Here is a 23,071-nt window from a genome sequence, read left to right on the forward strand (position 1 = left end):
AGGCCTAATATGTGGTACCACAGGGAATAAAGACTGAAGAGGGTTAGCAAAAAAAAACTCAAAAAAACCAACCAACCAAACAAAAAAAACCACCCAAAGGTAGGAAAGTGTGACAGCGCACTGGAGTTCCTTCTTTTGTCAGGGTGACTCTCACAATGTTGCTGGTGTACACTGTGCTGCTCAACCACATGGAGGCTGGGCAGCGAGTCTGTGGGGAGTGTGGGTAGTTTTGGGATTAATCCAAGTGAAACGAGGTGCTGCTGAGATGCGCAAAGAAAATTGGGGACAGGGGGGAGGATGAGGAGGGAGAAGCAGCAGATGCAGAGGTCCAAGGAAACGGAGGGGATGGTGACAAAGAGAAAGGCTGTCCCTGCTTGGGTGTCCCCTCCAGGGGTACTGTTGGCTCCAGGATTACTGGGTATAAATGGTGATAGCTCAGTGTCATGACCAGATCCTCGAGGTCGGTCACAAAAGCGCGAAGCCGCTGTCCCTCAGGCGGCTCGGCATCCCTAGGCAGTCCTGCTTCCAGCTGGCCCAAACACCCCTTTTCATCAGGTCCGAAGCATCCCCAAAAGAAGCCGCGGGCATCCGTTACCCAACCCAACCTTTAGGTTTTTGTCCCTACTCGAGTCTGCGCCCTTGCTAAGGGACAGGGTCCTCCCAGAGAGGTTCATCTCGGGGGCCAACTTCACACCGCCTGTCCCGGGGGCGGGCAGAGGGCCGGCTCTCACGGGAACCCGAAGGCAGCAGCCGGGCAAGGAGGCCGCTCGCCCCGGGGGCTTGGCAAGGCTTCCCCCGGCCGGACCCGGGCCCTCCCGCCGCCCGCCCAGCCGGCCTCAGGGCCCCCAACGCCCGCGGGGGTCTAGGCCCGCCGCGGCCCAACCGCCCAGCCCGCTGAGGCCATCTTGGCGTGCGGGGCCGGAGGGAGCGGGAACCGGCAGCGCCTGGCAGCGTGAGGAGCCGGCCCCGGCTGCACCCCGTGGCTACGAAGCGGAGATGTCCGGACACATCGCGGGGCTATGCCGCCCCTCCGTCCCCCGCCGCTCCCGTTTTGTCATCGAAGCCCCAAGGCGTCATGTCGCGACAGCGCTCTGTCGAGGCAGCAGCTGTGTGCGCCCGTCGATGGCCTCGGGGTCCTCCCGCGGGAGGAAGGGCGAGAACACAAACTGCTGTTCGTTTATCGTGGGGCGCGGTGGTGACAGTCGTTGTGTTTGCGGCCACTGAAGACACGGAGTAATTCGATAGGCGATCCCTCGGCCGGCTGTGGAAACTGGCGGCACCGAGCCAAATTTGCCCCGGGTTGAGGTCGGTGGGAATGCTAGGGAGTCCCTATTGTCCCTTCACGAGTGGGTCCGGCACCTCCGGGAAGAGCCGCGGCCGCCCACTCGTGGGCGGGCGGCGGTGTGGGTCGCTCCGGCCGGATTACTTTTCTTCCTCGGGTGAGCAAGGGGGCGAGAGATCGACCGCAACGATTTCGGGGGAAAAAAAAGAGTAAAACGCCTCGCAAATACAACACGCCAGCAGCCGGGGCGCTGCGCCTTTCCCGCAGACGGGCTCCCCATCAGGGTACTCGGGGGTGGCGTGGGGGGGGGAGCGGAGAGAAAGAGAGAGAGAAAAAAAATCCCTAATAATTTTGTCTCTGGAAAATTGAAGCGGGGGGGGGGGGGTGCTGTTCGCGCTGTAGCTGCCAAGCCCAGGATTTTGTTTTCTCTCCCAGCATGCGTTGATGACATCACGAAGTGCCCCTTCTTTGTGTGTCAGTGATGTCACCAAGTGCAGTGTGGGGGACAATGGAATCCTGAACTCCGGGCGAGGGCGAGTGGGAAGCGGCTGCTCCTGCTGCTGTTTCGGGGCTGAGCAAGGGGAGGGAAGAGAGGACACAGCTGCTGCTTTAGGGGTGAAACAGGTGAGAGACGGGAAAACTGCCGGGAGATCCCTTTTGGCTTGCTGGGGGCGGGGGGGGGGGGGGACGACACACGACACACACGACGACACGACACACTTTGGGCTGGGCTCTTTTTTTTTTTTTTTTTTCCCTCCTTATTGCTTTCCAACTGAGACAGGTGAGAAGTTGCTGCTGCTGCCGGAGGGACAAAGCAGGTGAGGCAGGGAAGAAGCTTTGGGGTTGAACAGTTGTAAGGACAGGAGGAAAGCAAGCAGCCCCCGCCCCCCCGTCAAGCCTAACAACCCCCCTCCCAACCTTAAAAAAGCAGCCCCAGGAGCTTGCCCCCTCTCCCAGCCACCTGCCTCGGCCGCGTCCCCGCGGGGCTCTCGCACGGAAGCAGAAGCGGAGCCGGGAGGGCGTTTATCCCCCCCGGGACACCCCTGCAGGGTACTTCTCAGAGGGCCTTCATCAAAAACTCACGTTTCCCCCCCCGCCACTCCAATCGCCCCTTTCTTCCTTCCCCAGCACTCGCCGGGGAGGGGGGAAACACGGGACACGGGGGACCGTGGCTGCCGGGATCCCCCCTCCAACCCCGCAGCGGGGGCTCCCCTGCCCGCCCCCCACTCCCGTTCGGCTGGAGGCGGCGGCGGGTGTCGCCCCGGCCCCGCCGCCCCCCAGCCCCGCTTGGCGGTGGGGGAGGCAGCCAGGGAAGCCATTGCCTGTTTAATAGTTGCTGTTGCAGCACTTCCGCTTCTCTCCCAGCGAGAGAGACACGAGTGGCCAGGCCCAGCCGCACCGAGGAGGAGCAGCCAGACACAAAGGGAGAGGTAGGGGGACGGGGCAACCCCCTCGCCGCCCTCCCCGCCGGCCCCGGGGGCAGGGGCGAGGGGCAGGGCCGGCCGCGGCCCGGCGATGGGGCGGGAGGCGGCGGAGCCGGCGGGGCAGGGGGATCGCGCCCGGGGCTGTCAGGTACCGCTGTCCCCCCGGCCCCTCGTCGCCCGGCCCTGCGGGCCCGCGGCCGGGGGAGCTCGGCCGGGTCCCCTGCCTCGTCCCCGGCGCTGGCCCGCCGGAGGGGCAGCAGCGGGGGCGGCCCGGGGGGGGGGGGCAGGGGAGCTCCCCGGGGGCCGGTGGCCCTGGGAGGGAGGCAGCCGGGTGCCGGCCCCCCTACCCGCTGCTGCCCCGCCGCCGCTCGCCCCGGGCCCGCGGCTGCCCACCTCGCTCCCACCCTGACTCTTCTGGGGTGCCCTGCCCGCCCCCCCATCCCTCCCGACGGCTTCTCGCCCCTCTTGGTTGCGGACTTGCCCTCGGTAGCCCACCGTGCTCGCCCTCCTCCCCTGTGCCCCCTCGATGGCCGCACGAAACCGGGCTGCCTCTCCCCAGCACCCCGCTGTGCCCCCCCCTGCCCTCGGTCTCCCCGGGCCCTCTGCTCTCGCCCCTTGTAGGCCCTGGCCCTTCTTTTCCTCTCCCCACCCCCAGCACAGACCCTCTATTCCCTTCCCCCTTTGCTGGTATGCCCCTCGGTGCAGTGGGCCTCGATGGGTCCTCTCCAGGCACCCCGCTCCCTGTTTAGCTATTTCTCTTCATTCCCCCCCTCCCTGCCTCCTCCTGCTCCCAACACCCCGTCCAGTGGGCAGGGGTTGTCCAGCAGAAAGGGGTTTCCCCACCGAGGAGCACAGATCCTCCTTCGGGGTCTCCCCTCTGTTGCCAGTGATGCCCCACTTCCATTTTCATGTTGGCGATGGTCACCCCCCCAGCCCAGTCCCCGCCAGCCACCCCCACGTGCTTCCCGGGAACCCGAGGGACCCGAGCTGTTCCATTTTTATCTCCTACACCCCTAGGCTGGGTAGTGGTGGGTGGTGATGGCTCCTCCTGTGTGTGCAGTTTGGGGGAGATTAGAAGGAATTGCTTTGAGCTTCCCTGATCTTTGCAGTCGTCCTCATTCCAGTCTCTTCTCCTCTCGTTTCACACTCGCTTTCTGAGAGGAAAGCTTTAAAAGTCCCTTTTCCCCTCGCTCCTCGGTGTTACTAGCGCAGGGGAGGCTACTGCTCCTCCTGCTTCGACTGTAGGGCCTGAAGAGGAGCGGGAGACACGAGGACCATTTAAAAGGAGCATGACCCAAACACAGAGCGAGATTGTCAGCGGCCTTTCTCTGCGTGTGTGTTTGTGTTCACTGTTTGTTCCCCACGCCCCATGGTGTCTCCTCTCCAGGTTGGGGTGTGTGGTGGGGGGGTCGCTATGTCGGATGACGATTCGAGGGCCAGCACCAGCTCCTCCTCATCTTCATCCTCCAACCAACAGACAGAGAAAGAGACAAGCACGCCTAAGAAGAAGGAAAGCAAAGTCAGCATGAGTAAAAACTCTAAGCTGCTATCTACCAGTGCCAAGAGGTGAGGCTGCAGGCAGTTTTCTCACTGATTTGCTGCATCTTCTTCCTCATTTTATTTTGCTCCGTTCCCTCGCTGTTCCCTTGCTGCTCCCATTCCTCTTCTCTAGCCCTTATGCTCAACCTCTCAGCACTAAGCTACCATTGTCTCACTTTTTTCAGCATCTCAGTGCAGTGAATGTCTGCCCAACTTTACTGCTCTCTGCTCTCTCTTCCTGCTTCTTCCTCCATTCCGTCCCAAATATTTTCCTGTCTTTTCTTCCTCTGGGCTGTTATTCTGTCTTTCTGTTCTTTCTGCTGTCTTTTCCTTTTTCCTTATTAGCATAAGTTACAGGGATGGTGTAGGATTGGCATGTAGGACCTTAATTCCTCCTCTGCTACTGGAAGCTCTATGGTCCTGAGTAGGGCATTACATTTCAACATCAGTTTCCCTCTCTGTCGGCTGGAATTGATCTAGAGTGGCTTTTTTTCTTTTCAGAACTGCTTCGGGGATTAATTAATGTTCGTGAAGAGTTTTGACTTTGCTTGCACTGGGGGAGTGCACTCCAGTGCAAGTGGTGTAATACAGCCCCAACTATTTTCCACCAAATGTATTACTGTTGTTCTGTCTGCTCATCACTTATATTGAATTTTCTGTGTATGGCTGGATGTTGACTAGAATAAATAATCCACAGCAGGTCCACTTGTGGACATTATGGTCTAAAATAGTCTTTGCTCACAGCACAAAGCAAATTCTTTTTTTTGAGGATGAAATCATTTTTATTCCAGAATAATGTCTGCATGGGGGAGAGATGCCTGCATAGAATAGTAATTCCAGAACAGCTATGTCAATTTCCTACACCTGGACAGACTCTTGTAGCCACTCAGTTTAAAAAAAAGTTACGCTTTCTTATTTATTCTGTGTTTCACCTGAATTCAGCACCATCCTGCTCCAGGGAGCTAAGCTGACAAATGGAAGTTTTCAAGCGAACTTGCAGTACTTCAGTAAGAATAGTAAACCATCTCACTGAACAGCTTTGCCAAGCAGCACAGAGAGGTTGTATCTGTAGATGTCAAAAGCGACTGGGGTTTTATGCAAATACCCTGTTGTCACAACTGAGTTCTCTGTGGCTTTGTATAATTTAGGCAGTTTGGTTATTCAGGATCTCCACTCAGCAGGTTTCCATGGCAAACTAACATAGATAGTAGCAAGTGGTGTTTACGTGTTATGCCCTTAACTATTTTAAAAAGAAGATTGTAAACTGCCTAATAGGAAAGGGCTGTGGTTCTCCTGTGTGACAAGTGGGAGAGAGGCAGAAGATGCTGGCTGAGTCTGAAGGAGGAGAGAGGCAGACTGAGTGCTGGGTGGGGAAATCTGAAGGGGAAGCCTGAGTGACAGTAATGGGACTCCAGGGAAGGGGATGATAGCTGGTTGGGCGTTTTGTGGCAAAAGCAGTGTGAGCCCAGAATAGCCTGGGCAGGGAGGACAGGGTGTTGTCTGAACGTGGTGAAGAGAGGGAGCGTCTGGAGTCCTGAGGGAGGGGACGTGGGGGTGTTGTTTGGCTCTTGAGGGTGAAGAGAGGGGAGAATTGAAGATGGCAAGAATGTGCAGAAGCCTCAGAAATTGATATTCACCTTCCTTTAAGTGTCCTTGGGAATGGCGCGGTTATTCACTCCCTTGGGGCTGGTGTTTTTTTCTCAGGATAGTGATGGGAAGCTAGTGGGGAGTGGGGAGAGCCAATTTGGCAATGACTGTTTCTCTCAATCCAGCAAGACAAAATTCCTTTTCAGACAGCAGTTTCCTCCTAGTACTTGATGCATCACATTTGCAGAGGGTTTCCCTTGTTTACAGGCTGGTTGGCAGAGCAATGCGGACAGTCTTTTCCAGTGTCCGTGTGTGGTTGGCATCTTTATGGGAAAACACACAACAGTGCAGATGTCTGGGTTCAAGGCAGGGTGCCTGTCTGCTTTTCTGACCATCTCTGTGACAGGGTGCCTGTCCTGCTTAGTGTGTTTGGACTGGTGGGAGGCTGCAGCTGAGAGTGCCTCTCTCTTACGTAGCGTTGCACACTTGTGGTGACAGTATGTCTGAGAGGCGTATGTGTTAACTGCTATCCCACACAGTGACTTACCTTTGTTTCTTCTTGCTTTTATTGCCACAGGATTCAGAAGGAATTGGCTGACATCACCTTAGATCCACCTCCGAACTGCAGGTTGGTGTTGATTCCTTCCCTCGGAAGGATGGGGGAAGGTGAGGGGCTGAAGTGTGCCTGTGTGTGTTGTAACTGTCCTCAGAGGCTCTGGATAGAGCAGAGGAATGGCTGTTCAGGTGGCTGACAGCACTTTTGTGAATGTTTGGATGGCATTAAGTATTTTCCACGTGAGGGGCCCTCCAGAGATTGTGTATTTTGATATGAGTTTTCTGTTTGTTTGGGAGGTTGTTTTGGGTGGGGTTTTTTTTGTGGTTTTTTTGTTTTTTGTTTTTTGTTTTTTTTTTAACAATGGCATTTCAATCTGTTGTACTGCTTTGTGAGTATGTTTCTGAAACTGGCCTATGAAGAAGAGTGTGAAAACTTTCTCCTTGTTTGTTTTTTTCTGGTTTATAAATCTAATGCCTGACTGCACTAATCTTATATAAATAAGAGTCCTGCCAAGGAAGCAGAGAATAGTAAAATGCTACGAGCTTTTTAGCTCAGAGAGTTCTGTTGTGAACAGTAACTTAGAGAGGAAGAGAAGCGCGAATTCGTCACTCAGTGGGTGTCCAACGGGAGCACACGTGTTAGCTGGTGAAATAACAAGCAGGGATATTCTGTTGCCCTTTATAGAGCAGCTTGTTTTTAAGTGTATTTTAGAAACTTGTACCGTTTGTTTAAAACATCTAGCAGGTTGATTTGGTTCATTGCATGGTAGCCTGAGCCTCTTTGCCTTTGGAGAGGAGACAGTAGTAGTGTAACTTCTTTGGTTGTGCTTGCTCATTTGAGAGGAAAGATGCTTTCGGTCTGCTCTGTGTTTGCTGTAGTTGCCAAAGCACAACTCTATTCCTATCTTCTTCCTGTGGCTGAGGTTTGAGGCCTTTTGATATTGGTAATAGCAGCGATCGGAATTCTGTTTATGAATAACTATTTAAGTTGGTCTTTCTTAGCATTGAGTTGTCACTCACAAATGCACATGAACCTTTTTATTGAAGTTTTTTGCTTCTGTTAGTCTGCAGGGGGGCATTAGCACAAGAGTTAGCCTGACAGATCCAAAGCCACTCTTTCAGTACCAGTCCCAAGGATCGTAATTAATGAAAAGAGGGATGAGATGAGGCATATGAGTAGAGGTCTGGGCTCATACTAAGATTTTTGTGCCGTTTGGAAGATAACCGGTGAGCTCTGAAATCTTCAGCCATGACAGTATTGTTTTAGTGATAATGATGACGACCTGAATTTTACAAGAGCTTCCAGCTTTCGAGCTGGAGGTGTCTGTCCTGTCTGCATCCTGGCTCTGTGTCAGGATGCAGTCCACATGCTTTCCCCTCCTCCTCCCACCATATCCTGGTTTTCGTGGGAAAGAAACACAGAAGCACAGCTCAGAAGGGCGCTGTGGCTTGCTCTCTGGATAACTGAGTTTGGATGATCAAGGTGCTGGGACCTCAGTCTGAACTTCGCAGATCTATCCAAAAGTTGTGATAGTCTACAAGTATGTCAGATTGCAAGCTTCATCCAAAGACTTGTGTAAATAATACACATCATTCACAGGTAAAGACAAGCTGGCAGACTGTCAAAATAGAATATGGTTGTAGTTTGTGGTTTTGTTTTTTTTTAAAAAAAATTACATAGACCACTGAAAATAATGCACTTCAAGGCCCATATAGTAAGTTTGTGTTGTTTCAGCCTTCATAAATATTTCTAATGGTAAAAATGAGTTCATAGTACAAGTAGTGATCATTAATCTTTGCCCATAATGCAATTACAAGTATTCTGCATTCCTTCCGACCTTCAAGCAAGTGACAGTGAAGGCTGGCAACTCTTGCAAATAATACATGAAAATGGTGTAATTGTTACTTTCTCCTAATATGTTGATAGGAAGGAAAACGTGAATGGAGGGGTTTGTGTGTGTGTGTGTGTGTGTGTGTGACCAAAGGAGTTTTGGTATTGCTCATCTTGGGGTGAAGTCATCCTACTTCAGTGAAGATAGTGCTGAGAGTGAAGGAGAACAGCTCTGTTTATGGCTAACGAGGTTTCAATTGCACAGTCAAGCACTGGAAGTTTTCTTCTCTAGCAGCTGGTTTGTAAAAGGGTAGGCAGGTGCTGATTGCCACAGCAGCGAGAGGAGTTTCAGCTATTGCAGTTATGGGGAAAGTTCACCTCTTGTGGAAAGAGAAATAGAAATAGTCAATTTGGGAGTGTGAGGAGATTAAGCAAGTGAGAGACTCCATTTGCTGTGTGATGTTTAAGGTTGCCAAAATTTGCTCTGGGGAAGCCAGCTAACAGTGTCATTGCTTTCTTTTTATTTTTTTTCCATCATATGAACCTTATTAGCATGCTGTGAGGGAAGTATTAAATACATAGTTCCAGAACTTAATTTCAATTTCCTGCCTTCGTGACTTTGCTTATCCTCACCTTTCCTCTGACCTCCAGCCCCTCATCCCTCTGCTGCCTTTGTGCTTCTAGAGACTTTTTTCAGGTGTCACTGGCAGGGGCAGGCAGCCTTCATTCCTTTCCTTTTAGGCATTTCACTCTCTCCTGCAAGACTAATCTCAAAACTTAAGTATTCAGGGAGCTATCTATGATACTAGGTACTACCTGTTCTGCTAACAACTTTAGGGGTGCCAAAGTCTCAGAAGTCACGTTTGAAAATGTGTGCCCGAAACTGTATCCTGTGTTACATTGGAAATGTCATATTCTTTTTTAGTACTGCACTTTTGTTCTTATACCCCTCACCACCTTCTTTGTATTTTCCCCTGTTCTGTGCTGTGCCCAGTGTTTGATAACAGTTCATTGTTGGCTGTGCTTTAATTTTTGGCCTCATTGCAAAGTGCTGTTCTTCATCCAGTCTTACTGCACTAATGGGAGTTCAAGATATTTAACACATCCCAGAGCAGCTCTGCATATTGAAAGAAAAAGCTTTAGGTTGTAAATGATTTTTAGTAAGAACTGTTTTATTTTTCTTCTTACAAAACACCACATATAAGATGCAATTACAAATAATGAAAACCATTTGATATTTCAAACAAAATATCTTGAAAACAAATGAGTTTCATTTTTATTTTTGTAGCTTGCAGTGACCATGTCTTCATGTGTGTAACCCACAGATAACCTGTTTTTTAAAAAAAAGCCAAACAACTCAAACCCAAAACACTCAACACCCTGTGATTGAGTAGCTGTGTGGGTTTTACACATATGCAGATAATATGAGGGGAAGTTTATCCCAGAACTTCCTCTCCCCTCACTAGTTTCCTTGCTTCTGGTTTTCCATAGCTTGCCTGTGTCCCCCAAATGCTTACCTGTGCTCATCTCATTGACTGCTTCATCATCTCTTGTAGTCTCTTTTCCCCTTCCCAGGCTGTGATTTTGGTTTTACGCAGGTTAGTACTGTTACTTCCGCAGAGGAACAGGATACGTGCATGGAAACACAGTATATGTTTGGCCTGCATTTACAAAATAGATTTTTGGACTTGAAGACAATTTCTAGAAAGATACATTTAATACACTTCACAAATTTGTGGATTCCTGATGGAGGCGATGCTGTCCTTGTAAGAGTCCTAGTGTGGTGAGTGTGTAGCGTTTGGCTACGTCTGAATGGTTCTTACCCTTTTAATGGTTTTCAGTAGGTTGATGCTCTAGGGGCCTTTAATTTTCTGTTCTCCGAAAGATGATTTGACTTCTGATATTCATACTGAATTATGAAAGTTAAATGTGGCTTTCAAATTCAAAAGGTGGTTAGTGGTTGATATGAACTGGGGAATAACTGTTTGGACCTAAAGTATTTTAAGTCTTTTAAATAGGTGCCTGATGATTTCCTCTCTGACTTTGTGTTTATATCAGAAAGTTTTAACTCTTTTTAGAACTCAAAGAAGGTACCTAGAGACTCTGGACTTTTGGTCTTCTGTATATGTTGGTGATGGAGGAGTATGTTGTGTCTTTGCGTTGGGTCATGGAAGTCTACCTCTGCGATTGTCTGCAGATGTCAAAATACAGTTCCATCTTGCTACGTCGGCAGACCTGATCTTTGTTTGTAGATGACACTTGTGAATATTGTGCCAAAGCTTTGCTTCTGTCACTCTAATGAGGCTTCCAAAGCTTTAACTGAAAAATTCATTAAAGCTTTAAGCACTGTTTATTCTCTTTATGTCATTTATTTGACCTCCGTATCTAAGCATCTCCTGAAAGTAAATCTGCTAGTTGCTGTGAGATTATAAAATAATTTTTTTTCCCCATTTTAGCGATGGGGAGTTGCAGCACACAAAAACCAAGTGACTATTCCAAGGTCACGCAGAAGTCTGTGGCAAAGTGGAGAAATGAATGTAAATCTCCTTTGTTTCAGGCTAACTTGCAGCTGAGCTGTTCTCCTGGAGCTGTGTGCGTCGGTTGCATTACGAGCAGGGCTTTGAATCTGTGCTTTATTGGGTGTCTGGTATTGACTGTATGTAAGCATGGTAGTTTAATGTTATTTTTCCCATCTGTGTAGAGGGACCAAAATGGATATTAACTAGAATTAATGTTTTTTAATCTTTCTTACCGAAACTGAAACAAGTTTGTCTCTACATGGCTCATTTAAGTCCATATAGACAAGACCAGCTGTGATGTAAACAAAGATAATTTTCAGGTCTTTACTGAAGGAGGTATTTGCCTGCAAGGCTTACCATTGCTTCAGAGTGAAATGCTATCACAAATTTATTATTTAAATAATAATAAAATACAGTTGTGTTTCCTGGCTCCTTCAGCCCAGTTTTTGTAAATTCACAGAATAAGGACCAGATCTCCCTGAGAGTCTTGTGAAAGTTAGCTGTCAGCACTTAATAAATATATGTCTCAGTATAGATGGTGGGGAGAAGTGCTTTCTGCTATAACATGTGGAATATTCATAGTTTTCAAAACTCTGCAATGTAGACTTAAGATTTCTTGACTGGAGAGAGGTCTGCAGAAAATGTGTGGCTCAAAGGATGTTTTGAACTCAGTAGTTTCATAGTGTAATTAATGTATTTCATCTACATACCATGAAAGTCTAACATTTGTTTTGAGTACATTTGGTTTTATGGTGCTTGTAATTTTTTGCAAATGTATTTTCTCAATTCCTCCAGCTCCAATAATGCTTTAAGTGCTTTTACTTTTAAATCTAGTGTATTATCCAAGGATGGACTGTCACTGTTAAACTAGAATATCGGTGGTGTTTTTATTATTTTAATGCTTGGAGTAGTCTTTCCTGAACATAGCCTTTTCTAGCATAAACTTTCTGATTTTTAATTTTGTACCTGAAAAAAAAACAAAAAAAAAAATCTTAATTTCAGTAAGATTTTTTTTTTAATGTGAACATTCTGATTATTAGAGCAACAGTAACACAAATGCTGAGTTTTACTTCCTTGTAGAAATAAAAAAAAAAAATGCAGATCATGTTTAAAGAAAATTATCAGCTTGCAAAAGTGGTTTTAGCACTCAGTTGTTTTTGGTTTTTTTTTTTTTTTCCCTCCCCATGTTGTTTCGCTGAAATGAGAGTATTTTCCGAGAGAAGTTTCCAGCCGTAGGATAGGAAGGACCTTTGTAATTAGTGCTGTGTGTAGTTGAAAAATATCTTTTATCATACAAACTACCAGTGGTTCAGCATTCCCTCCCCCCTTTGCTTGGCACATGATCCCTGGAGAAATAACTCTTCCTTTTGAAATGGTGTATTAACTAATTTAGAGATCCGCCGCAGCTGTGTATGGTCTAGCTTGCAAACCATAAAAATAATACCATTTCTACACTCGGTGAATTTGAAGTATGTGTAGGTAGCAGCTCCGGCAGGCGAAGTCCTCTGCCTGACGTACTGAGACAATAGCTCCACAGGAGCAGCTTTTTACTATAGATTGATTAGTTAATGTTACAGGAATTTGTCTTTGTGAAGATATTCCCGTTTTTATTTATTGACTCACTTTAAAAATGAGAAATGTTTTGATCGCCGGGCTGCTTGGACACTGTGGCAGGAGCTGGCTGATGCTGGGGTAGATTTTGTTTGGCACATCGCGGCTCAGTAATTCCCAAATGAACTGCATTCTGTGCTCTTGCATGCCAAACATCGGAACGATGAATCTTGAGAGCGACTGTGAAATTGTACCATGGCTAAGAACAAAGAGGATTGAAATCCCTTCTGTGCACACTCTCTTGTACACCACTTAATTTTATTATTTGACTTTCAGCTTTGCTGCCCTTGGAGGGCACTGTGCAACTGTGTTTATGATTCTGCGTATATGTTTTATCTGACAAATTCTAACATTTCTTCTTGGTTATGCAGTCTTTAATTTGGTTTGGTTTCCATTGTATTTCAGCTCTGCTTGTCTAGATTTTTATATTGGATATGTGTATAGCGGCAGGTTGTACGTCTGGTTTTGTTTTAATATTCATGAGATGTATCTGGTACTTTATAGACATAAATAGGAAACACTGTGTGCAGAGTATTTATGCTTTAAGGGCTTGAATTTATCTTGTCATTTTGTATGAAGACAAAATTATCCATGGAGGTAGTCCAGAGGATTGAGAAAGTGGGGATGGTTTTGTGTTTGAGGGTTTCAACAAGGGCAGGTTGCTGGTGACCCAAAAGCTTTGTGGTTTCTGAAGAATAGGTTGATCCTGAGAGCCCGTAAGATGCCACCTGATTAACTTTGGCTTCGCTGTCGAAGGGGGTTGTGCTGGAAAGGGAGACAGAGCTCACCTGCATCAGTACAAGTTATGTCAGTGGGTTAAGGTTGTTGATGAGTTTACACATAGAGAACCTTCTGCAGCCTCTGCCTGCAGTCTTCTCTAATTGTTTTGTAAAAACAGCAGCCTTCCCTACAGCACCTCTCTAAAAGTATTTAATGCACTAAACAGAAAGAAGATATCATTTAGTGTGAATGGGTTAAGAGATTATTGCACATTTGTTCAGGCTTGCACATTGCATACAAAGTTAAGGGCTATGGTTTCTCCACCAAAGAAAGTGCTTTAAACTAAGTTAATGATGTAATTTAGTCATTATAGTAGCATCTTGCCAATCTGTACATTTATTTGAATGAAATAAGTTTATACTTATTTTTCCCTCAGAGGCTTAACAGTGGAGGTCTAAATACCGACTTCATTATTTTACAAGATGAAGTAGAGAACATGTATTGTCAAGTACTATAAATAAACTACAACTGTCAAAATAAACACTGTACACTCTGGAATTCAGAGGGGTTTTCTTGTTTCTCTTGCCAATTTGCAAATTTCAGCAACATGCAATTGGTCTTCCAAGGCATTTGTGGAAGGTGTAATGGTTGCTATGGTGCATTTAATACGTATTTTTCTGTGCATGAGGGGCTAATTGACATTACCAGGAGACTATATCACAGTTCTGTATGCTTAACATGCAGTGTTCTTTTCTTTCTTAACCTGGACTCCCTGGGATGGGAGGTGGGGGAGGAAAGGAGAGTGGGGCATGCAGATTGTAGTTGAGGGCAGATGTAGTGTTTGATTCCCCACATTCCCACCAGTCTCTTCCATGACTGCACAGCTGAAAGTATAGATCAGGTAAGATGAAGTTGAGCTGTTCAGAGAACTGGGTCTGGGCCAAATTTTCGAAGTTCGTTTGTTTAAGAGAAAATACAAAGTAATTGGATTAAAGAGGCTGTACAATTAATGATGTAGAGTCGTGTTAAATTTCTTTGCTTCTGTATTTCTCTGAATCAGTGCCGGTTTGAGGTCTTGATCCCTCCAAGGGCTTCACCATTTAGAGTCAAAAGTGAATGTAAACCAGATCAGTATGTTATTTAGATGTATTTTGCACTTTCTTTGGGTCATTGTAATGATTATTTAAGAGACTAGAGAATGGCATTTCTCATCTTTCCCTGTGGAGCTGCTGGCCTTGCTGGAAGCACAGGGGATCTCGAACTGATATTGAGAATTGTAAAGGCAGTAGTAAATGCTATGGGCTGGAAGGCAGATGCTTCTTGAGGCAGATGGACTGCTAATATTTAATGCTATTTCTGCTATGGGTATCTGAGCAATAGTTTTTTGCCATTGAAGCTAATTCCAGTGTCTGTAAAGGAGAAATCAGGAGAGGGGTCTTGGGGTCTTTTTTTCTTTCTTTTGATGGCTGGGATCCTACAGAGAGTGGCACACAGGGGTGAAAAGACCCACAACGTAAAAAATTAGTTCTGAAGTCAAAGGTGTATTTTCGCAGTAAATGAATTGATGAAAAGAAGAAAAATACTTCTGGTATGGACTCAGAACTTTGTCAGAGTTTTTGGTGACAATAGCAAAGCTTCAGGGCAGTAGTGATTGTTCTGTGAGAAATTTTGTCAGGGTAGCTATCTCAAAGGTTTTGCCTGCAGTTACAGTATCTTCACTGAAATTTTAAGGTGCTAATTTAGGTGATAACGGTAAGGGATATGTCAAATGTTTGAAATTTTCGAGTGGACAGCGTCTAGAAAGTTTCAGTGTGTTATTTGATGTTGTGAACGAGTATATACTGCTCTGACAGGTGGTCTGTAAATGGTGGAGGAAGTGCAATATATTTAATTAAAGCAGTGTTTAACTCTTGCAGATGGTTTGAAAGATTGCTAAAATGCAGGCTGTTGTAGTAACATAGTTTTAAAGCAATTGTATCAATACTGTAGTTTACCGCAGGAGGTTATTTCATCTGAAGTTTCTAATCAATCAAACTGGTTGTTGTAATACTGTATTTGCACATTATTTTCTGTATGTAACCTTTTTAAAGGAAATAAATTGGATGATGCATGCAGGAATTTATAGTTGAGGTCCTCTTTGACTTCCTTGTAAGTAGTTTATCAATAAGAATTGTCTAGTTTTGTTTTTGATGGGATAATTCTCAATTTGAGAATCTTATCATATTTTGTAGTGCTTTGGCTTCTGATGAAAGTATTTATGCCTACTTACACTTTGGGGTTCTGTGGGAGAGAGGGGAAAGACTGAAGGCTTTGAATAGCTGTGCCAAATAAAATCTCAGAATATCACAAATCTGAGTAGAGTTCTCCATTACATTAAAGCTGTGGCTATACATTCCTTCCTACTTCACACTGAACTTCAACAGCAGCCTCGTGACCTAGGAAATCAGGCAAGAAGATGGATAGTAGCAACAAGAATGACCTGGGAGGTCTAGGTTTTGAATGTAACTAGTGTCAGGCCTTCAGCTGCCCTGCTGCTTGTCTTCTGGTTGCATCCCAGGATTGAAGTACCTAGTGAAATTTTAATACTTTCTTTAGAATAGCGTTTTTCCAAATTTTTTTGTCCTCTCAATCTTGTTATGAGGTTAATCAGATTCCAGGCATTGGTAAGACTGAGAGAATGAGCGAGTTGCAGGTGAGGAATGAAAACGAACATAAAACCACTTGAGGCAGAGGACTGTTGCATTCCCATGGACAGCAAGATTGTGCAAGGCATTAATAATAGTCAGTGTAAGGGGCAACAGAGAGAGGTGGCCCATCGGGGTGACTGAGGCAGTTTTTCATTGGTTGGTGAAACACTTGAAGCAAGGTTAGAAGCAGAGACAGACTGATTCTTTGTCTGCTCCAGCAATTTATCTCCATTTCCTTATTGCCTTCTATAAGGCACAGAAGAGACGAGGCATCCCCCTCTTGAATGAAGGAAGAGAGCCACCCATGGGCCAACCTTTTCTTGGGCATGTGTGAATTCTTAAAATAGGCAAACGTGCAAACTGCAACAATAGTTTTTGCTGTGCTGCTTGTATTACACCCCACCTGGGAGGCAAAATATTTGTGTAGTAATAAAGTCAACATGCTTCTACTGTCTTACACTATTTACAATGCTATGTAAATGAAAAAGGCACAACCTACTATACCTTGAAGAATATGTGTAACAGGTGCCCAGTTGTATCTTTGCAGGCCTCCTTGAATTGCTGCATGAGTTACATGTGGCTCTTGAGCCATGGATTGTCCTCCTATATCTTTAGAAGTGCATGAGCAAGATGTGAGGAGTGTGAGAAGAAAATTGGGGGAGTGATAGCAAGAAAGCAGCAGAGGCAGAGAAAGGCAGAGGTAGAAATGGAGGTAAGGGGCAGAAGGGGGAGAGGGAAACAAGTAAGCAAGCACAAAAGGGTAGGAAAGTTCAAAAAATTACTTGAAATTCAGTCAGTCCCAATCAAGTAGACTAGAATTAAAGCAAGGATGTTGTAAGTTTAGTTTGTTGAATGCCCTGTGAACCTGCATCTCCCAAAGGAGCACACCTTGCTTTTGTAGCAACTGGAAGAGAAGCATGACAAGAACTGTTATTCATTAAGTTCCACAGTACTAGAAACAGATATTAACTGAAACTGTTAAGAGATAATTTTAGAACAGATTAAGTCCTTCTACCCAGGAGGCAGTGGAGTTCTGGAAGCTGTTCCTGCAGGAGGTCGTGGAGGCAGATAGTATGAGCACACTCAAAAATGGGCAGTAGAAATCCACAGGCAACAGATCCGTAAAAAGACTGAAAGAGAAAAGTCAGGGATGAGTATCCTTTAGCATCCTCAGTCCAGTGGCTGTGGATGCTGCACGAGTGCAAGGGGAGTGGATGGTTTCCTTGTTCCACTTGACATGGCTTTTAGCCACATAAAATCTTCAACTTCTGCCCTTTATGGAATAGTTCTTGCCTCTTCTCTTTATGCTTTGCTGTTTAAAGCAAGCCCCCGTTTCCCGTCACTCAGCCACTTCTCCTTGCTTTTGTGAAGAGTTAACCTTCATGTGTTTTTCTTGATGAATTTAGACCGTAAAATTTTCAGGGCAAAGGACTCATTTCATTTTTGTCTGTGTTTGCAAAGTGGTATGTAAATTTCCAGCTATGTTTAAGTGTTCTTTAATAATAAAGTAGGTTTAGTCCTTGGGCTTAAAGATGTCTCCCTCTCCCGACTTCCCAAAAAAATGAAGTTCTGCTTATATTGCAACTTTTTTTTTTTTTCTCCCCTTATCTGATTGAGGTAAACAAGCGAGTTGTTTTATTCAGCAGCTATTGTATTATCTTGAATATGTGATTTGGTTATTTTCTGGTTTTATGCACATCAAGGTTATCACAGCTGTTACTTTGTGATACTACTGCATTGTAATAGGATAATGTGTTTTGAGATATGTTAGTGTTGTGGGGTTTTTTTTTTTTTTTTTTTCCTGGATAGTGGCAAAGAAATAATAAAGGTGTCCAACAGTTAATCTTTCTTTGCTGTCTTTGTGCTCCTACTTCACCTTCCACCTCAATAACTGGGAGGACTCTGACTGTTTGTTAGGGAAATATTAGTTAAATTGCAGAGCTGTTATATGTGTTGAGACATTCCAATTTAAAGTACTGTGTGTGTACTTAACTCCTAATGACTATAAATACTATGTTTCATTTGAGGTTTTGTAATGTATCAGATATGTCTTGTACATTGTTTTTTCCACAGAAAATGCAAATTTTCTAACCCATAGACATGCAAGCTGTATTCTCTACATTGCTTTACAAGGATTTTTGCTTTGCTTTTCATAGTAGAGGCTTATTTACGAGGAGATGTAAAGTTCCGACAAATAATTTAGCGTTGGGATTGTTCAGGTGCATGTTTCACTGTCAGGCTAAGTAGCATAGAGCTAGCCATTTAGGACATATTTAATAACTAGTACTGGATTGTGTCAGGAAAGAGTGAAAAATAGGGATTGGGCAGTGGAGCCTTTGTGTGGTAACACTTTGCAGTGGTGATGCGATGAACTGGCAGGGTCCAGCCGTAAGCTGTAGCAGCGAAGGGCTGAGGGTAAGTGGGGATGTGCTGTGACCTCTGTCATGGCTGGCTGAACAGCTGGATGGGATTTGTTAGTGATTCACAGCTTGGCTTAGAGGCAGATAAGGAAGGAGTGCTGATTGGGGTCTGGATCTGGGAAGGAGACCTGTCTGTTACCTAGTGAAGTCTGATCTATTTGTGGTGGTCTTCATCGATTCAGAACAAATGGGGGAAAAAGGATGGAGCTAGAGTTGATGGCTGAACTGTGACACATTAGGAAAGAGTGAAAATATAGGGTGGGGTTAGATGTGGCCCTTAAAAGCAGAGAACAACGGGAAGAAAATGCGTTTTGCCAGATCCCTTTCCAGTAGTAAACCTGCCAATCTCTTGCACAGATTCTCAGCTCCCTCTGTACTTCACTCCCAGGCTCTATCTTCGTTACCATCTAATGTGTCCCAAGTCACTGGTGTGCTTTAAGTTCTGCAAAAGAGATCTTGTCTGCCTCTTCTGGCCCGTGGAGCTGGGCCTCTTTCTGCAAACGATAGCAGGCTTGTAAGGAACGGCGCTAGTGTCTTCTGCCTCCTCATCCTGCTGAGCTGAGTGGGTTTCTGGCCCCTTCTCTTTCCCAGTGATGGCACTGATTCTTCAGCAGTAAGCCATTACATCTGTCAAAGCCTGCAGCCTGTGCCTGCAGGGAACTGAAGAGGCAAGGTTGTCCTGTTGACAAAGAAAACGTTTATGAGGAACTAAAAAATAAACACACAGAGCCCTTCTTGCTTTATTAATTTACTTGCAAATGAAGTAGCAGTGATCAGCTGAACTACTGTGTATATAGATTTTTTTTTTTTAAATTGCTTAAGTATTTGGATCACGAATCAGAGGAACTTGATGAAAGGGAAAAAGGAAAGTGTCTTTAAAGTACTTAAATGGGCAATTGGGATAATCCTGGGTGCAAGGTATACATAAGAATTGACATTTGTTGTCTCCCTTTATGTGGTACTCTTTAGTCATTGGAAAAGTGTATTTTATTATCTTGAAAGGTTTCTAGACAAGAGGATGCATCTAAACTTCACTTTGAGGTTATGAGGACATTTGATGTGCATTAGGTGAGCCTGTGTGAGCGTTTACACAGCAGACAAGTACGCTAGGCAAATGCAAGACTCTGTAGTCAGTAGTTTTGCTAATATCTGTCATACACGCATTGAGTGACACATCTGGAAAGTCATCTAGTTACTGTTTTAGCAAATGGTTTCTTTTCAGAGGGAGAATCTCGTTTTGTGGATATTAAAACAGGAGTGGAACTGTGATGTTTACTTAGTTTGGCTTTCCTGGAAGATAATGTGTCATATCCTTATGACACACTAGGTCAAGTGCTAAATTTCAGCTTTTGCTAAAGATAGTGAATGAACTGTGTCCAGAAACAAGTAGTTTTGTATGTCCCTTTTTGTATTACTAGAGTTCAAGGTCACTAGAAGAGTTGTGGATTTTAATGTACAATATGTATCATTTACTCATTCTTTCTTAAAAAGTGTGAAACTCTACTGTACTATGTGGCTTGTGTATAGCCAGTGGTTTTCTTTTTCTCAGCTCGTTATACACAAAGAGGGTAAGCATTTCTCTTTTTTTTCTTCTTTTTTTTTTTTCTTTCCTTCCTTATTTATTAATTATGTAGAGACAGCTGGATGGAAGAGTTCATCTTGGTTTTGGCTTCTAAAGGAAATATCTCTCTCTTTTAATTTTTTTTTTAATTTTTTTTTTTTGTTTAGTGTGCTGGGGTTTATATAGGGTTATTCTCTAATAGGGATTATGTAATATGATTACGAAGTTATGCTCTCTTTGTCATCTGTGTTCAGTAAGGAGAAACTCAATTTTTTGACCTTTCTGTCTCTTTGGACCCATTAGTTGTTGGATGTAGTGATGCTTCTAAAATTGCATAATTGTTCCAAAGAGATCATTTGTGTTTACTCCGTTATTGCCATTTGATGCTGTCTCTCTACACACTGCCAAAACCCCCCGGTATATTACATTTTTATTGTTATGTAAAGCAGCTGTAAAACAAACAGTGTGGTTGTGTAAGTGTATTTGAAATCTTTGCTATTGGCTACTTTATTTTTTCCCTTTATGTCTCTAACTTTTACATTTATAGTTTTGCCACCATGGGGAGCTAATGAAAAGCAAACATCTAGAGTGTTTGTTTAAAAAAATAATAATGCCATGCACAGATTCATGTTCCTTCCTTATTCATATTTATTATCCTGTTTCACAGTATGAAAAAGGTCAGAGCATGCTGTGCTGGGTTTTTTTTTTGTTGGTTTTTTTTTTTTTTGTGAGAAGATTGGGTTTTTTTGTCTTCTCCATGCATTTGTTTGTTGCAGTCCTCTGATTTTAGCAAACTTCAAAAATTGTAGAGCAAGTGAGCATATAGCAACAAAGAAGGGGAAAAAATAATTACATGTGTGCTAAGACATTGATTAGATGAGAAGGTCTGTTCAACTGTTTCAGTTTTTGTTTTTGTTTTTTTTAATACTTGCATGCCTGTAGGGAATCAGGCCTGTGTGTATCCTTAGCACACTCACAGGATTATGGAAGGTGATTTATTTTGTGTTCAAGTTTCTCTTTAGAAGTAGTACTGGAGAAAACAAGAGCTTAAATTATCCTGTATTTTTGATTCTTTCTGTACCTCTTCTGGCATGTAGACTGCGTGTCTCAGGAGTAACATTATGAAATGCATGTATTTGTTAAGGGTCTGACTTTCAACACTAGCTGTTTACAGTAAGAGTACTTGTTGAGATGATGAGTCTCTTGATCATTCTTTGCTCTGCTGGGAAAACTGTGTAAAAACAGCACAGCAGCCACTGGGCAGCCTCTCCCACAACTTAACCATCCACATTGGTCACAACTGCTAAAACATTTTCAATAGATAGACTTTTTCTTAGCTTAAGTTATTTTTCTACTTTAATTTGAACTTGCATAGCTTAGCTCCTGCTTTCCAGGTAACTTGAGAAAGATACCTGAACTCAGTCGCCACTGAGCCAGAGCTGCCTTCATTCTGTAGCCTGTGCTGGGGAGGCATACCTACTTGTTGGGGATCTGCTCTACTTGGACTAAAGGAACAGAAGCAAACTATAAAGATGGAAAGATGCTCAGGAGGGGAATGTGTACTTGGATTTTGCCAGCAGTTAAAGGTAAATCCCTTACAGTAAGGAAGACTCTAAATAGCGCCTCTCAATATGTGTTTTGGAGTAGGTGAATTGTTCAAGAAGAATGAGAATATAATACAGCTGCCAGACTTCACTTTGAAATAAATGAAGTAGATTTTAGCTTATTTTTTTATTTTGCCCACCTCTCATTCTGCAAATTATGAGGTAATTAATGACAATTTACAAATTTTAAAACTGCTAGATATTATCTGTACAATAGCTCTACGGGAACAGTGTTGCATCAGATCTGCTTTTTTAGTGGTGTGTTCAGAGCATGCGTGTGTGTGCAAACAGCCCTTTTGCGTTCCCTTACCGGAATGCAGTTGTATTTCTGAGAAGGTAGAGACTTATTTTTTTTCTTTACTTTCTCATCCAAAATGTGCAAAAATAGATGTGTGGAAAATAATTATTGTAAGATTAGCTTTGCTTTTCTTCAGCATTTAACTTGACAGAATACACGTTTTCCTAAGCTCTGAACATTGCATCACTCAGGAGAAGCACACGTGGGAAAGTCTCTTAAGTGTGAGCAAAACGGGCTCCAAGGATAACACTGACTTGCCGCAGTTATTCCCAGTGGTATTAAGGGTAAGGCTAAACTTGTCATAACTGAGAGCAAAAAGCATTAGCTAGGATCTGTGCTGCAATATTGTATATTCTTGTCATTATTTTGTAGCAAGAATTATGTTATAATTCTAGATCTGCCACTATGGAAGCCTGTATGAGAGTGTATTCTGAACAAAAGTCGAAGCAAAGGAGTTGAAGTGGGCTAATTCTCTTTTATCAATCCTGAATGGTCTTTCTGCACTTCTGCAGTATTATTATGGCAGCAGTAGCTGTTCACTTTAACTGCCACTGAACAGAGTTAGTACAGCTATGCAGGTGTGCATATTTTGTGTGTGTATATGCACATTTGCGTATTTATATGCACATGCATATATACTCAGATTTTTATGTATGAAATAGTGCACATATGATCAGAACTAGATATAACTGTACCTTTATCACTCAAATTTGTTAAAAGATGTATGACATTTTTAGAAAACTCAATCTGAATGTCATCACACTCAATCAGGACACCTCATTTTGTATTTCACCCACTTGGGTTTCCTTTTTCCATGCAATCCTTCTGTTAGCAAGTAAGAACTAAATGCACTCTTGTACCCTTGGCTAATCATAGCAGACTGGTGGCTTTCCTCCAGTCTCTGCAGAGTTTTGACTTGGAAAAATTAGCTTCTTAACTATGTAAGAACACTTTATTTGTTTCTTAAACTGTTTCATTGTTGAAAAATACCTTTTTTTAAAAAAAAATCTAATCCAAATGACATATGTTGTCAACAAGAGCTTCTCTGCTCCAGAAATTTATTTTCAAGTCCTCAAAGCTGGCCACATACAGCTGATGCCTTTTCACATATAACTAATGTATATTAATGATGCCAGTGCAAAGATCAAGGATCCCATGATACTGGAAAATGAAGCATTGCAATGTAAGCATATTTTTCCTCAAGTACAGTGTTGTTTCCATTAAACATAAGAACAACCAGATTATTCAAAATGAAGAGGCTGTAGTCCTCATTTAAGTAGCATGACATAAAAGGTCTGTGATCTTGGACTTCTCAGATCCATTGGTTTTGTATTTGTCTGTCTGAATTACTGTCTTGTGATTTTCAGTGCCTGGCCTGGGAGAGAGGTTGAGCCAAAGTCGTGCAAATATCTTTCAAGCGTGCTTTATGCATA

The 23,071-nt window shown here is 44.1% G+C and overlaps 1 protein-coding gene across 3 annotated transcripts in view; it reads left to right on the forward strand.

Moving 5' to 3' along the window:
* Window positions 1-2,613: 2,613 nt before the first annotated feature.
* LOC104480611 (ubiquitin-conjugating enzyme E2 E1) overlaps window positions 2,614-23,071 on the forward strand; it is a 45,249-nt gene continuing 24,791 nt past the window's right edge. For 2 of the 3 annotated variants that reach the window (XM_086742666.1, XM_086742667.1), the window contains exons 1-3: window positions 2,614-2,712; window positions 4,094-4,272; window positions 6,410-6,460. In XM_086742666.1, the coding sequence (XP_086598792.1) occupies window positions 4,121-4,272; window positions 6,410-6,460 (203 nt within the window). In that variant the 5' untranslated portion in view covers window positions 2,614-2,712; window positions 4,094-4,120. The remainder of the gene's footprint in view (window positions 2,713-4,093; window positions 4,273-6,409; window positions 6,461-23,071) is intronic. The other variant, XM_086742668.1, reaches the window with a different exon arrangement.

The sequence above is a fragment of the Chlamydotis macqueenii genome, chromosome 2 (assembly GCF_036417535.1).
Source record: "Chlamydotis macqueenii isolate bChlMac1 chromosome 2, bChlMac1.mat, whole genome shotgun sequence".
Taxonomy (NCBI): domain Eukaryota; kingdom Metazoa; phylum Chordata; class Aves; order Otidiformes; family Otididae; genus Chlamydotis; species Chlamydotis macqueenii.